General features: G+C 41.9%; 1 protein-coding gene across 3 annotated transcripts in view; it reads left to right on the forward strand.

Annotated features, from left to right (window-relative positions):
• The window catches only part of LOC146811615 (zinc-binding protein A33-like), a 234,887-nt gene that overhangs the window by 156,617 nt on the left and 62,556 nt on the right, over positions 1-15,714 (forward strand). For all 3 annotated transcript variants that reach the window (XM_085614513.1, XM_085614515.1, XM_085614514.1), the window contains exons 4-5: positions 11,178-11,411; positions 15,665-15,687. In XM_085614513.1, the coding sequence (XP_085470639.1) occupies positions 11,178-11,411; positions 15,665-15,687 (257 nt within the window). The remainder of the gene's footprint in view (positions 1-11,177; positions 11,412-15,664; positions 15,688-15,714) is intronic.

The raw sequence follows: 15,714 nt of genomic DNA on the forward strand, positions 1-15,714 counted from the left end.
CTGTCAATAACATTGTAGACAAAAAAAGTACTCCCTGCACTTTACCAGGAAAAATACATTAGTCTGATTAAAATCAAAATACAGCACATACATCCCCTCACAATTAAATAACTCACCTTTCAAGTTGTTTTGTAGATTAAGAAGTATATCAGTCACACACCAGATTTTCTTATACAGAATCTCTGCACTGTACACCTGTCAGCTAAACCAAAGAATGGCAAAGTTTCCCTCTCAGTTTCCACACATATACATGTAAACATCAAATCACATTCCTTCCCACATAAATTCAAAACCAAACACACATTTCTATTGGTTAAACATTTCAACCCTTTCCAAATGACATGAATTTCAACCCTGCCCCCAATCTGCCTTCTGCCTGTTACCATAGAAACAGGTCATGGAACACTGCACTGAGCACACAGGTCACAAGTTCAGCACACAATGTTGCTAATCAAAACAGCAAGTATGCTTGACTTTTCAACATATCAGCTTATCATATATAATGTTCCTTTCAATCACTTTTTGTTAACCAATAAGAATCATACGTTTAAAAAACAGAAACATGCACCCTACCTTTCAGTGTAGAAGGGTGTCAAACAATCAATGATTTCTTGTCTTTTTTCAAAACTGCATCTTAGCCACCATTTTCGAAAAATCTAACTTTTCAACCTGCCATTTCATTTACAGAGACCATCTGAGTGCATCCAGACCTCCCTTCAAGATGCTTAGAGTGTGGATTGTGGGACACAGCTATATTTTCTGGAGCCAAAGGTATGCAGAAAACAAAGGCATTCACAAAGACCTAGGTTAGCCAAATGTAGACATTAAATGGATTGGACAGAGAGGGTTAAAGTGGCACCAATTGATGCCATTGCTAAAATCCTTTATGCATATCCAACACCCTGACCTCATAATAGTGCACTGTTGTGGCAATGACCTAGGCACTTTGACTGGGGTAGGTCTGGAAATGCTTATGAAGGACACCTTTGCAGAATTGATTTCACTTTTTCCCAAAACTGCCTTTGTGAATTCCAACATATGCCAAAGGCAGAAATAGAACTGGTCCAATCATTTTTGTCCACAAATTGAGAAAGCTAGGAAACATGTGAATAAATCTGTTTCTGCTTTTCACCGAGACTATAGAATGGGGTCCATTTACAATAACAATCTGCGCTTTCATATGCAAGAGATGTATAGGAGAGATGGTGTACACTTTACTGATGAAGGAAACAGAGTCTTCCTCAACAACTTTAGACTCTGTATAGGTACTTACTTATAAGTACCAAAAACTCTCAATGAACACAACGGCTCTTTTTAGAGCCACTCAAGAACAAAACACTTAAGCTTGATGTTTATTTCCCAAAAATTTCAGGTTTTTTTCCTTGGATCTGCGCACCCAACGCGTTAGGAACCGCGCACCCAACGCGAGAGGAACCGTGCACCCAACGCGATAGGATGCGCGACTCCTAATTTTACCATAAACAAAAAATAGCCCCTATCACTAATTTTTATTATCCCCGAGGACCCCATCCCCCGGGGCTTATAAAAAAACGTTGGAGACCGAGGGGAGAGCCCCAACGCCCCCACGGTCCTAGCCGGCTCCCCGCGTCCTTCGGGAGCCAGCATTGCTTTTCCACATGGGGAGCTGCTGACATGCAGCTCCCCGTGTGGAAAAGCAATATCGTTTGGATTGTGAAAGAGAGAGCAGGTTTCCCTGCTCTCTCTTTCAAAATCCTAACGAAGAGGGCGAGAGACTCCCGCCCTCTCATAGCAAACAACAGTGTCCTGGGGGTGGGCACCCCAGGAAACTGTAGGAGCTGGCCCTGGGGGGTGGCAGTCCCCAGGGCCATCCCTTGATAAATTTCAAAACATTTTACCCCCAGGATTTGACCCACCCGGGGACTAATTACTAACGAAGCGCAGAAGCCCGCACTTCGGGGTTTTTTTTCCGTCCGGATCCACGCACCCTGCGCGCATTTCGCCAATTTTTTTCTTTTTTAGAAAAAGGGGGCCCCAGGGGGTCCTTCTGGGACCCCCTAAGTAACACTAGAGGGTCAGAGTATTTCTACCCTGCCCCCTTTATATGTTTTAAACACTTATTCCCCTTACTTCTTCAGCCTCGCTTCTACCGAGGCACAAAATGGCTCCCAACAGTTCCTGGTTTCGAATGTAGACAGACACTTCACAGCCAATTAGCATTCAGCGCGTGATTGGGAAGGTGCGCGCTTGGTTCAGGGAGGGTCCGCTTAGGGTGCGCGGATCCTCGGAGGCCATAGATATATCTATCTTTTTTAGTCTAATTTTCTCAGGAACTACTGAACAGATTTACACCATTTATGCAAAAGGCATAAGTCTGAACTGAGGACTACCTCTTTGCCAAATTTGGTGTAATTCCGTTCAGCAGTTCGGGCTGTAGCTGCGTCAACAGGGCCTATGGGAAATTGCATGGGGAAAACGCGTTTTGGGACCCCCCTTTTTTCTCAGCCCCCGCTTGACGAATCACCACGATAACTTTCAGGATAGGAGCGGACCGGAGCTGGCAAAAAGTTTGGAAAATTTCGCGAAGATTCGTCAACCGGCGCCAGACTTATTGGCAATAGAATGTTGCGGATTTCCTATGGAAAATAGGTCCTAACTATAACTACCCACTGGCGACTGCCAGTAGGTAAAATATATATATATACATTATCTACTGGCGGTTGCCAGTAGATAGTTATAGTTATAGTTAGGACCGTGTTTCCATAGGAAATCTCAAAATTCTATTTTGAATAACTTTGGCGCCGTTTGATGAATCTTCGCGAAATTTTCAAAACTCGTGGCCTGCTCCGGTCCGCTCCTGTCCTGAAAGTCTCGGGGTGATTCGTCAAGCGGGGGCCGTGAAAAAAGGGGGGTCCCAAAACGTGTTTTCCCCATGCAATTTTCCATAGGGAACTTTAGTCGCAGCTACAGCCCTAACCGCTGAACGGAATTACACCAAATTTGGCAGAAAGGTAGACCTTTGTTCAGAGTCGTGCCTTTTGCTTAAATGGTGTAAATCCGTTCAGTAGTTCCTGAGAAAATCAAAATCACATATATATCTGGGCGGAGCCTAACCACACATCTCATCGTGAGATCTGATTGGCTGTCAGCACTTCATCCAAGAAGTGTTGGCAGCCATCTTGGGACCAATATACATGATAGCACCTCATTAAAAAGCATTGCAGTTAATAGAAGGTTTCAAGACTTTAGTTACATTATAAATCATTTGTTGATGGTACCATACTCATCTTAGGAATTGGGTTGTGTTCTAAGGTGATTTTACCATGTGAAAAAGCCTTCTGCTGGGATATCATTAATCATGTTTGAGAGAAAACTATTTTCTCATGCTTTTTCCACAGAGGTTTGGAAGGTGATCTATAAGCTAAACTGAGAGCATATTTTCTGTAAATTCACATTGTCTTTCTCAGTCATGTGAGAATGAAGTCTGACATTCTCAGTAAAACATGTACATCCAACAAGGGCAGAGACTGTCAGTTGATTCCTTTTGTGCTCTACTGCAGCTTCCCAGAGTGTTCTAAAGAACAACTAGAGCGCTAACAGTCCTACTTATGACAAACGTATGGCACACCTGAAGCCATCTTGATTGGAATAAAGTGGTAACACTTAAAACATTTAATTTAAAAATGAACAAAATGAGGGGGTTCATTTTGCCATAGAACGTATGATTAGTGCTGCAGAAAGAAAAATTAGGGCACATTTTGAGTGACTTCTCAAATCCTCTTCTATTTCATTAAAAAATTCTGACATGCAGACTGAAACATGCACTTTCAATACCAGCAGCAGACTTCCCTGGTGAGCAGTAGCTTTACTACAGTGATCTGATGAGCAACTAGAGTGCTAACATTCTGAATTTATGGCAAATGTGTGACACATCTGAATGCCTTCTTGATGGAATCAAAGTTAAAACCGGAAAGTATTCCTACTGAGGAGACTGTAGGAAATTAGGAAACTTCATAACAAATAAGTCTCCCAAGATGGCCACCAGAGACAAAAGAGCCCAAATGTAGCACAAGTATCACCCAGATGTAGCCCAAGTATAGCCCAATGACAAATTGTCCCACAGTGTTCTTAAGAACAACTAGAGCGCTAACAGTCTTACTTATTACAAAAGTATGGCACACCTGAAGCCATCTTGATTGGAATAAAGTGGTAACACTTAAAACAATTAATTTGCAAAGGAACAAAATGAGGGGGTTCATTTTGCCATAGAAATTATGATTAGTGCTGCAGAAAGAAAAATTAGGGCACATTTTGACTTCTAAAAATCCTTTTCTATTTCATTAAAAAATTCTGACATGCAGACTGAAACATGCACTTTGAATACCAGCAGCAGACTTCCCTGGTGAACAGTAGCTTTACTACAGTGATCTAATGAGCAACTAGAGTGCTAAATTTCAGAATTTATGGCAAATGTGTGTCACATCTGAATCCCTTCTTGATGGAACCAAAGAAAAGAAGCATTGAAAATGCAATAGGTCTCACCCTCGTTTCAGTTAAAGCAATTCTGTTTGTAATTAGGTGGCTTTTTAGCTTTGCTTTTATTAGTGTTTTCAAACTTTCATGTACATAACATGCATATGTATGCATATATGTATATGTATGCATGCATTTATATTTGTATTTATATAGATATGCAGATTATATATATGTTTATATATGTATGTATATATACACATACACATATAAATGCATATATATATATATATGTGTGCATGCAGAGAGAGGTAGAGGTAGAGAGTAGAGAGTGAGAAGTAGAGAGTAGTAGAGTGAGGAGTAGAGAGTGAGTAGTAGAGAGTAGTAGAGAGTGGGTAGTAGAGAGTGGGTAGTAGAGAGTAGTAGTAGAGAGTAGTAGAAAGAGAGTAGTAGTAAGTAGTAGAGAGTAGTAGAGAGTGAGTAGTAGAGAGTGAGTAGCAGAGAGACAGTAGTAGAGAGAGAGTAGTAGAGCGATTAGTAGAGAGTGAGTAGTAGAGAGAGTAGTAAAGAGTGAGTAGTAGAGAGTAGTAGAGAGTGAGTAGTAGGGAGTAGTAGAGAGTGAGTAGTAGAGGGTAGTGGAGTACTGGAGAGTGAGTAGTAGAGAGAGTAGTAGAGAGTGAGTAGTAGAGAGTGAGTAGTAGAGAGCAAGTAGTAGAGAGTGAGTAGTAGAGAGTGAGGTATTAGAGTAGTAGAGAGTGAGTAGTAGAGAGAGTGTAGAAGAGAGTAGAAGAGAGCAAGTAGTAGATACTGAGTAGTGGAGAGTGAATAGTAGAGAGTAGTAGTGAGTAGTAGAGAGTAGTAGAGAGTGAGTAGTAGAGAGTGAGTAGTAGAGAGTAGTAGAGAGTGAGTGGTAGAGAGTAGTAGAGAGTAGTAGAGTGAGTAGTCGAGAGTAGTAGAGAGTGAGTAGTAGAGAGTAGTAGAGAGTGAGTAGTAGAGAGTAGTAGAGAGTAAGTATTGGAGAGAGAGTAGTGGAGAGTGAGTAGTAGAGAGAGAGTAGTAAATAGTGAGTAGTAGAGAGTAGTAGAGTGAATAGTAGAGAGAGAGTAGTAGAGAGAGAGTAGTAGAGAGTGAGCAGTAGAGAGTGAGTAGTAGAGAGTAGTAGCGAGTGAGTAGTAGAGAGTCAATAGATTAATTTAAAAGGAACACAATGAGGGGGTTCATTATGCCATAGAAATTATGATTAGTGCTGAAAAAAGATAAATTAGGGCACATTTTGATTGACTTCTCAAATCCTCTTCTATTTCATTAAAATAATTCTGACATGCAGACTGAAACATGCACTTTCAATACCAGCAGCAGACTTCCCTGGTGAGCAGTAGCTTTACTACAGTGATCTGATAAGCAACTAGAGTGCTAACATTCCGAATTTATGGCAAATGTGTCACATCTGAATGCCTTCTTGATGGAACCAAAGTAAACAAGCATTGAAAATGCAATAGGTCTCGGCCTCGTTTAAGTTGAAGCAATTCTGTTTGTAATTAGGTGGCTTTTTAGCTTTGCTTGTATTAGTGTTTTTCAAACTTTCATGTACATAACATGCATATGTATGCATATATGTATATGTATGCATGCATTTATATTTGTATTTATATAGATATACAGATTATATATATGTTTATATATGTATGTATATATATACATACACATACATATATATAAATGCATATATATGTGCATGTGTGTGTAGAGAGAGGTAGAGAGAGGTGTAGAGGTAGAGAGGTAGAGGTAGAGAGTAGTAGAGAGGTAGAGTGAGGTAGAGAGTAGAGACTGAGTAATAGAGAGTAGAGTGAGTAGCAGAGAGTGACTAGTAGAGTGAGTAGTAGAGTGAGTAGTAGAGTGAATAGTAGAGATTGAGTAGTAGAGATTGAGTAGTATAGAGTGAGTAGTAGAGAGTGAGTAGCAGAGAGTGAGTAGCAGAGAGTGAGTAGCAGAGAGTGAGTAGCAGAGAGAGAGTAGTAGAGAGTGATTAGTAGAGTGAGTAGTAGAGAGTGAGTAGTAGAGTGAGTAGTAGAAAGTAGTAGAGAGTGAGTAGTAGAGTAGTAGAGAGTGAGTGGTAGAGAGTAGTAGAGTGAGTAGTAGATAGTGAGTAGTAGAGAGAGCAGTAGAGAGTAGTAGAGAGAGCAGTAAAGAGTAGTAGAGAGTGAGTAGTAGAGAGTGAGTAGTCGAGAGTAGTGGAGTAGTAGAGAGCGAGTAGTAGAGAGTGTGTAGTAGAGAGTGAGTAGTAGTGAGTAGTAGAGAGTAGTAGAGAGTGAGTAGTAGAGAGTGAGTAGTAGAGAGTAGTAGTAGAGAGTGAGTAGTAGAGAGTAGTAGAGAGTGAGTAGTAGAGTAGTAGAGAGTGAGTAGTAGAGAGCAGTAGAGAGTGAGTAGTAGCGAGTGAGTAGTAGAGAGTGAGTAGTAGAGAGTAGTCAGTCAGTGTCAGTCAATCAGTGTCAGTCAGTGTCTGTCAATCAGTGTCAGTCAGTGTCAATCTGTCAGTGTCAGTCAGTCAGTGTCAGCTAGAGCAGCTCTGCTGATCTGGCTCTACAACAGCTCTGCTGACCTGGTTCTCTGGCTCTAAAGCAGCTCTGCTGACCCGGTTCTAAGGCTCTAAAGCAGTTCTGCTGACATGGTTCTCTGGCCCAAGAGCAGCTCTGCTCACCTGGTTCTCTCCCTCTAGAGCAGCTCTGCTGACCTGGTTCTCTCCCTCTAAAGCAGCTCTGCTGACCTGGTTCTCTGGCTCTAAAGCAGCTCTGCTGACCTGGTTCTCTCCCTCTAATGCAGCTCTGCTGACCTGGTTCTCTCGCTCTAATGCAGCTCTACTGACCTAGTTTCTCTGGCTCTACAGCACCTCTGCTGACCTGGTTCTCTGGCTCTAGAGCAGCTCTGCTGACCTAGTTCTTAGGCTCTAGAGCAGCTCTGCTGACCTGGTTCTCTGGCTCTACAACAGCTCTGCTGACCTGGTTCTCTGGCTCTAAAGCAGCTCTGCTGACCTGGTTCTATGGCTCTAAAGCAGTTCTGCTGACCTGGTTCTCTGGCTCTAGAGCAGCTCTAGTGACCTGTTCCCTTGGCTCTAAAGCAGCTCTGCTGACCTGGTTCTCTCCCTCTAAAGCAGCTCTGCTGACCTGGTTCTCTCGCTCTAAAGCAGCTCTCCTGACCTGGTTTCTCCGGCTCTACAGCAGCTCTGCTGACCTGGTTCTCTGGCTCTAGAGCAGCTCTGCTGACCTGGTTCTCTGGCTCTAAAGCAGCTCTGCTGACCTGGTTCTATCACTTTAAATCAGCTCTGCTGACCTGGTTCTCTGCCTCTAGAGCAGCTCTGCTTACCTGGTTCTATGGCTGTAAAGCAGCTCTGCTGACCTAGTTCTCTGGCTCTAGAGCAGCTCTGCTGACCTGGTTCGCTGCCTCTAGAGCAGCTCTGCTGACCTGGTTCTCTGTCTCTAAAGCAGCTCTGCTGACCTAGTTCTCTGGCTCTAGAGCAGCTCTGCTGACCTGGTTCTCTGGCTCTAAAGCAGCTCTGCTGACCTGGTTCTCTCCCTCTAAAGAGCTCTGCTGACCTGGTTCTCCGGCTCTAGAGCAGCTCTGCTGACCTGGTTCTATGGCTCTAAAGCAGCTCTGCTGACCTAGTTCTCTGGCTCTAGAGCAGCTCTGCTGACCTGGTTCTCTGGCTCTAAAGCAATTCTGCTGACCTGGTTCTCTCCCTCTAAAGCAGCTCTGCTGACCTGGTTTCTCTGGCTCTACAGCAGCTCTACTGACCTGGTTCTCAGCCTCTAGAGCAGCTCTGCTGACGTGGGTCTCTGGCTCTAGAGCAGCTCTGCTGACCTGGTTCTCTGGCTCTACAACGGCTCTGCTGACCTGGTTTCTCTGGCTCTACAGCACCTCTGCTGACCTGGTTCTCTGCACTCACGATGCACGCACCCGACTTCGTGAAAATATATTTCAAAATAATATAAGTTTATTATAAGTACAAATATGTTATTTGTATGACTATCTTAGATAATCTCTTGCCCTAATATGTATACTAAAGAAACATACATATCATTTTGGAACATAACTTTTTTTGCGGGAGTCGCGCACCCAGCGCGCCCCAGCACGGATATGACGTCACGAGGGGCCTGCCACCGTGCAAGCATCTCGTAACGTAATGCGCATGTGTCGCGAATGCGTGGGAGCAGGAGTCGCGGACTGGTCGCATGCCAATTGCGCACATCACGTAATATTAAATGTATATGATGTAACTGAAAAACACGCAGCTGTCGCACACCGTACGCAGATCCTTCACGACTTTTCTAAAATAGCGGCTAGAATCCGCGCACTCACTGTGATGTGTACGCTTTGAGTGCGAGACTCCGAAAAAAATGTGGATTTTTTGTTTTTTAAAGAAAATAATATAAATATATCAAAATGAAAGCAAAAAAAGTAATCAATATTTCAGTTTGAATTTTTTTGTGTGCAATTTTCAGAAAAATATATAATGTTATTTAATGAATAAAATATGTATAAATAAACAGTTAAAAAACTGTAGAAAATCAGTACAAAAAAATAGGTATAACTACTATCACACTTAAAAATTAGCATTTAAAATATCCTTTGAAATTCATAGAAAAAAACCATAGGTTTCAGAGACGTTATAGTTAGAAATTAGCATTTAAAAAAGCTTTTAAATTCACTGAAAAAACCATAGGTTTCAGGGGTGTTCTAGTTAGCTGGCCATTTCACTCGTACAAAACCATAGAAATTCCTCCGTTATAGTTAGTTCTGCTCACTATAACTCGCGCGCCCGCAATGCACTGCTGATGATGTCACATATTGCATCATTCATGACATGGTCAGTGACATCACTGATGACATCACTGATGACATCATCCACGTGACAATCTGATACACCTCATCATACACTAGTATAACCTTTCATCACTCACTGTAAAATACAGAGTACCATATTTGAAACCATTGACACACCAATACCAGTTACTACATACCCACTCACTGATTTCTAAGTCTACACACACAACTACCCATTCAACAACAGAATCATTTATACATGCAGTCACTAATTAATAGAATACTATCAAATGCACCTATACACTTATATAGACATTGACACATCAGCAGTCATCTTAGTCAGTTATGCAATCATCCTACTCACTCATGAAAAAAATTAATCACACTTACATTTACTCACTTACACAATTATCCAACACCTCATTTATTCAAACACAAAGTAACTCATAGTTAATATGTTAAAAAATCACCATAACAATTATACACTCATTCATATAGTTACTCTCACAATCACTGACTCTTACACATACTTATTTATATACACCAACTCTCACATACAATGCATTTTATTTTTTACTTTGTTGAAGATGTACAACTAAAACATATTCGCTCACCAACACACAAATAAATACACTCAGTCTCCCAAACAACTGTTTCCACATGCACTCTTAAACCTATACACCTAGTCAATCAACCATTCACACATCTATGCATAGAGTTACACACCCCCCATCCAACCACACACAAACTCAGTGTCCCATACAAATATTCACCCAACTAATCAATAACTAATATACACACTCATGTAGTTAGTGACCAACTGATGCAGCATGTTATACAACAGAGACAGTGATGCACACATTCCCATAGTTTAGTTACTAATCCATGTATTAAGTGAGACACTTTTAATTACTCACTTAAACAGACAGTCAGACAGCTACTAAATCCTCCATCCAGACAGTTATATATTCACTCAATCTTCAATACAGATTGGTATATATATATATATATATATATATATATATATATATATATATATATATATATATATATATAATACATATTTAAATTTCAAACTAAACTACATTCACTGGATGATGTCATCAGTGATGTCATCAGTGATGTCACTGACCATGTCATGAATGATGCAATATGTGACATCATCAGCAGTGCATTGCGGGCGCACGAGTTATAGTTAGCAGAACTAACTATAACGGAGGAATTTCTATGGTTTTGTACGAGTTAAATGGCCAGCTAACTATTACACCCCTGAAACCTATGTTTTTTTCTGTGAATTTCTAAGGTTTTTTAAATGCTAATTTCTACCTATAACGTCTCTGAAACCTATGGTTTTTTCAGTGAATATATATATATATATATATATATATATATATATATATATAAGAATATAAGGCAAACACTCAAAAGGTGAAAAGAAACAGAGCTTGCAAATAGTTTGAACCACTGGTAATCGCTCTGGGTAGCGTTCCGACCCAAAATCTTTCCCACTGAGCCTCTCAAGACAGAGGCCCACCTTAAGCAGATCAGTACTGACCCTGCTTCTCATGGGACCGGTCCCTCCCAAACTGCTAGGCAAGGCTTCATCCAGAATACACCATAAGCAACCTTCGATTGGTTTCATCCTTTTTAGGCCTCATTAGTGAGGTACAGGGAGCAAGGAACCCACCCATTCCTGAGCAAAACCCCTGGCAATTAGGGTTTTACTTCAAACATGCAAAAGGTGATGGGAGGAATGCTTTCAAACCACTGGCATCATTCTGGGTAGCATTTCAACCCACTGAAATCTAGGGCGTCATACATAGAAATGTGAACAATATAAAAATAAAGATATAACTTTTCTCTATCTCTGTAGTCATGTATTTATTCGAATGGATGTTTTCTTGCAGTGGGACACATTGAACGTCAAAAGTGCTATCTCCTTAGCATATGATAAGCTACACAAGGCTCTGAAGGACCAGAAGGCAGAAATGCTAAACGAGATCCAGAGCCATTACGACGCCAACCAAAAGGCGATGAAGAAACAACTGGCCATGATAGCTGAAGATTGCGAAAAAATCCAGAACACTTTGGATGATGCCGAGACCAGGCTAAAGGAGCAGGACTCATTAGAGTTTCTCAAGGTGGGTGAAGCGCCACTTCTTTTCCAAATCACTCACGACAGCAGACAAAACCACAAAGTTAAAAATGTAATGTTAATGCACAGGGTGCACTGTATGTTAGTCAACCTTTTTTTCTATTATAATGAAATCTTTTTTCAGAAATAAATCCGTTGTGCCCACGTAAGGTAATTCCAAACATTTTATATTCACATGATTGCTGAATGGACCATTGAATCGAATTTGTTTGCTGAGAGGTTCCCCTTTCAGGGCTGAATGAGTATTATCCATTGCATCAGAGATGAGTACATATAGTTGCTGTGAATAAAAGCTATCTTGAAATAATATCCACAGCAAGAAAGGGTAGCATTTATAGATTCATTGTTGAGTCTCTTTTCTTCTGGTCCTTCTAAAGAAATGAGAATCAATCAGTAAGTGCTGTGTGTTTGAAGGAGGCTGCAAGACAACCACTATTTTATCGTGGTTGTTAGCTCCATGTTGGGCTTTGAGAAAGAACCCTGAGAGATATTATGAGGCTGGAAGAGTGATGAAGGGTGACAGTCGATGGAATTTCTGAAGGAGTTTAAGTAGAAACAGCAACATTTTTATTAGTCAAGGATGCAGAAGACTCCCTTTAAAAAGACAATATTGGCTACTACGATCATGGTAGAGAATGTTCCTCTCCCTTCATTTCCTATTTGCATTTCTCCTGAAACCCCCACCATGCCTGGAACCCTGGTCTCCTGAATCCCCTGTCCCACCCCAGTACTCCCACTGGAAACCCCAACAAACACATTTTCCGCTCCTTCTATTTAATGAAAACACACAGTGCTTTGTGCGAGGCCAGAAATGGAAAGTATAGTGGGTGCCACTAGTCGTGAACTGTTTTTTAAAAAAAGAATTTTTTTTTTAAGGTTTTGTATTTCTGTGTGCAGCGAGTGATTGGGGTCTGAGTTATAACACTCCTCAAGATGGCGTAGTGCAGGTCTTGTCGGCTGGAGTCGGAAGGCCTCTGTTTTGTTGGAGGCAGACAGCATAAAGGCATGAAATTAGCATTACTTGGACTTTCAGACATAAGGCATAGAAATGGGCGACCCTGAACTTCAGATAAATTCTACTCGGGCACAACATCAACCTGCCCCAATAACCCCACCCCCACCCCCCAAAAAAACCACACACGCGTGCATACGCACACACACACACTCTTATCGGTAGGTTTTCTGGTGTTATGATTGGACAGAGAAAGGAGACAGATTGTTGAACTTGGTTGGTAGGGTGCAGTGCCTCGTTCTAATGAGGAATAGATAGATGCTGCAGAGATATAACATGAAACGAACAGCAGAGCATGTTTGTTACATTCTATAATGTTTATTATCATAGAGACACATCATCCCAAGGACTCCTTGGTAAAACCTTTCTCAGGGTGCCAGCCTGAGTCTGGATTTTTTAACAATACTGGTCATCAACAATGCCAGATGACCCAAATCCAGTTAGTAATGTTATAGATCCCTCATAAGCTGCCACGGGCCCTGAAAACTTTGAAAAAAAGTGTAATGAAATTAACCACTCCTATGTGTGTGTGTGTGGTCATTAATCCTTTTTGTGCGGTAATTAATCGTTTTTTCAGTCTTTATTTCTGCGATTGTTTGCTGTCAGCCCTACCCCTAAAGTGGTGTTTAAATGTTGGTACCATTACCGGTTGTGTACAGGGTTAAAACGCTAAAGGGATTTGTAACCTCTGCTTCCAACGGACATCCACCTTGCCATCACACAGTGACGCTTTTGACACCCTTCCATAATTGTTCGTATATATCCTTTTACATACTGAAGCCCCTCTGTTAATTATTGGTCCTAGGTAAGAATTACTTGTGTGGCCCAACATGACCGTCATTCTGAGGCCTTTCACAGGTCCTCATGTAACCTGTGTGGTGTTCCCTTTTTAAGTCTGCAGCAGACACGCCTACTCATCATAGATATATGTACTCATGTATGTTTCAGATCTAGTACTTTGAATTCTCTGATCTATCATTGTGAAAGGTAGGTATTCCCTCAATGCAGCTTTCGGTACCAGAGCCTTGATTTAGATTTGCTTGACAACGATTCTATGAGTGAACATGAAGCCGGTTTGAAACCAAAACATCTACGCAATGGGTAAAGCAAGGAATAGAAAGACCAGGTTTGACCTACCCTGAATTGTTCTTATTTATTCCATGGAAGGGTAAGGCAGCTATACATTGTTTTCTTCAACTGTGGAATCTGAGATGTCTTCAAAAGATTAAATTTATGCTGCAAGGTATGGCTCACAATTCTAAGTCAATAGCTGCTTTGGGTACAGTATACACCTAGTTAAAGGCAACACTTTTTGTGGCTCTGAGGATTAATTTCTATTTCTGGCCTTGCACAGAGCACTGTGTGTTTTCATGAATCCAGAAAAATGGTCACGCACACCCTCTGACAGACTGGACTACGACAACGCCCTCTACGCCGGTATCAACAAAAACCTCCTTTACAAGCTCCAGGTTGCCCAGAAAGCCCCAGCCAGACTGATCCTAGACATTCCCCGTCACAACCACATTACCCAACACTTCCACGATCTCCACTGGCTCCGCATCGAAAGAAGAATAACCTTTAAGCTCCTCACGCACGCATACAAGCCCCTCCACAACATCGGACCAGCATACCTAAACAACCGCCTCTCCTTCTAAGCACCCAAGAGAAACCTCCAATCAGCGGATCCCTCTGTTGCCACCATCCCACGCATCTACAAGACCAGAAGGGGTGGAAAGTCCTTCTCCCACCTCGCAGCCAAGAACTGGACCAACCTCCCCCTCCCCTCCCCTCTACCTACCTACACTGCTCCAGGTCAGGAAGGACCTCAAGACCTGGCTCTTCAGCTGCCCCCAGCACCCAACGGAGCTGCCCCCTCTGCCCCCCAAGCATCTTGAGACCCTCGCAGGTGAGTAGCTGCTCTTTACAAACTCCTGATTGATTGATTGAATGAGAACTCACAGTTGGAGGTTTAATCACAATGAATCGGAGTATCTGAACATCGTCCAGGTTATAATTAGCGCTTAAGGTAATTTTGTTTCAATACCGTCTCCAACTCACAAAAGATATTAGTTATTTTCATAAATGTTAAAGGCCAAATTTATTTTTGGGGCTGGTGGTTTTATTAGTGGTTGAAACAGGCAAGTTGGCACGAAGAACTCCCCCAGCTCTAATACCGTCTGCCCTCCTTTAACCCCTTGTCTGCCCATGACGAGCTGGACTCGTCATGGGCCGCGGTTGCGCTGTGCCCATGACGAGTCCAACTCGTCATAAACCCCGCCCGCTAATGTAACGGCCGGCACAGGGCGGGGAAAGGGCGTGGCACACAAGGGGTTAAAACCCTATCTTGAATTACAGTATTCTGCTGCTGCTTACTGTTATGCTTGACATTCAGATGATTTACTGTATAGTACACAGAATTGTAAGTTTCTTGCTTCAAGTTATATTTATGTGCCCCTTTTCCTCTTAAGTTGTAGTCGCCACTAGGGTGACACAGGATAGGTTTTTGCGCCTAACCTGTATCGGAGTGGGCACACCTAATTTCTTTTTCCTAAAGAGTAGATGGGCTCAGGTCTTCATGGTTACTCGGTGCTGTAAGGCCCAAACCGTGTGTTGATGTTGTGTGACTATTGGGTCCCTGTACTCAATGTGCTTAATGTGATTGCATTCCTAGGAATCTTCTCTTGGTAATGCCTCCTCCTTGCTACTGTTTGATATTTGCTCTCATTTTTGTTCTAGGCAGTAAGACCACCCAGTACATTCAGACTGGGTGGAAAATTCTAGAATCTAGAAAAATTCAGGGCTTTTTTTAGATGGTATTCTGATCGCCTGGTAATTGAAAGAAATTTATTTTAGCATTATAAGCAAAGTATTATGCTTTTGAGGATACCTTGATGGCTCTTAGGTGGTAGAAAAGCTGCTGATGGAACGCAAGAGAATCAGGCCTTTGCAGGTCACATGAGGTGTACCCGTGGTGAATTGGGGGTTTAGATCATTCCCAGATAAGTGCAGAGGCGCCATGCCCAGGTGTGTGTGTGTAATATGGCAGTGCCCAGGTCCCAGTAATTTACCCAGGCTGTGACTGACATTTTGTTAATTTCTATGTTAAATACTGACTAGGTCTGTCAATTTTATCAAGTCCTTCTGCCACAGTTACAACATACAGAAACATTGAGAAATGCTGCAGCACGTTGGTTAGTTACTATTCAATCTTTTTGTTTTCTCAACAGGGCATAAAATCCTGCTCATCAAAGTAAGTATATGCAGCACCTTTGCATAA

The sequence above is a fragment of the Triturus cristatus genome, chromosome 7 (assembly GCF_964204655.1).
Source record: "Triturus cristatus chromosome 7, aTriCri1.1, whole genome shotgun sequence".
Taxonomy (NCBI): Eukaryota; Metazoa; Chordata; class Amphibia; order Caudata; family Salamandridae; genus Triturus; species Triturus cristatus.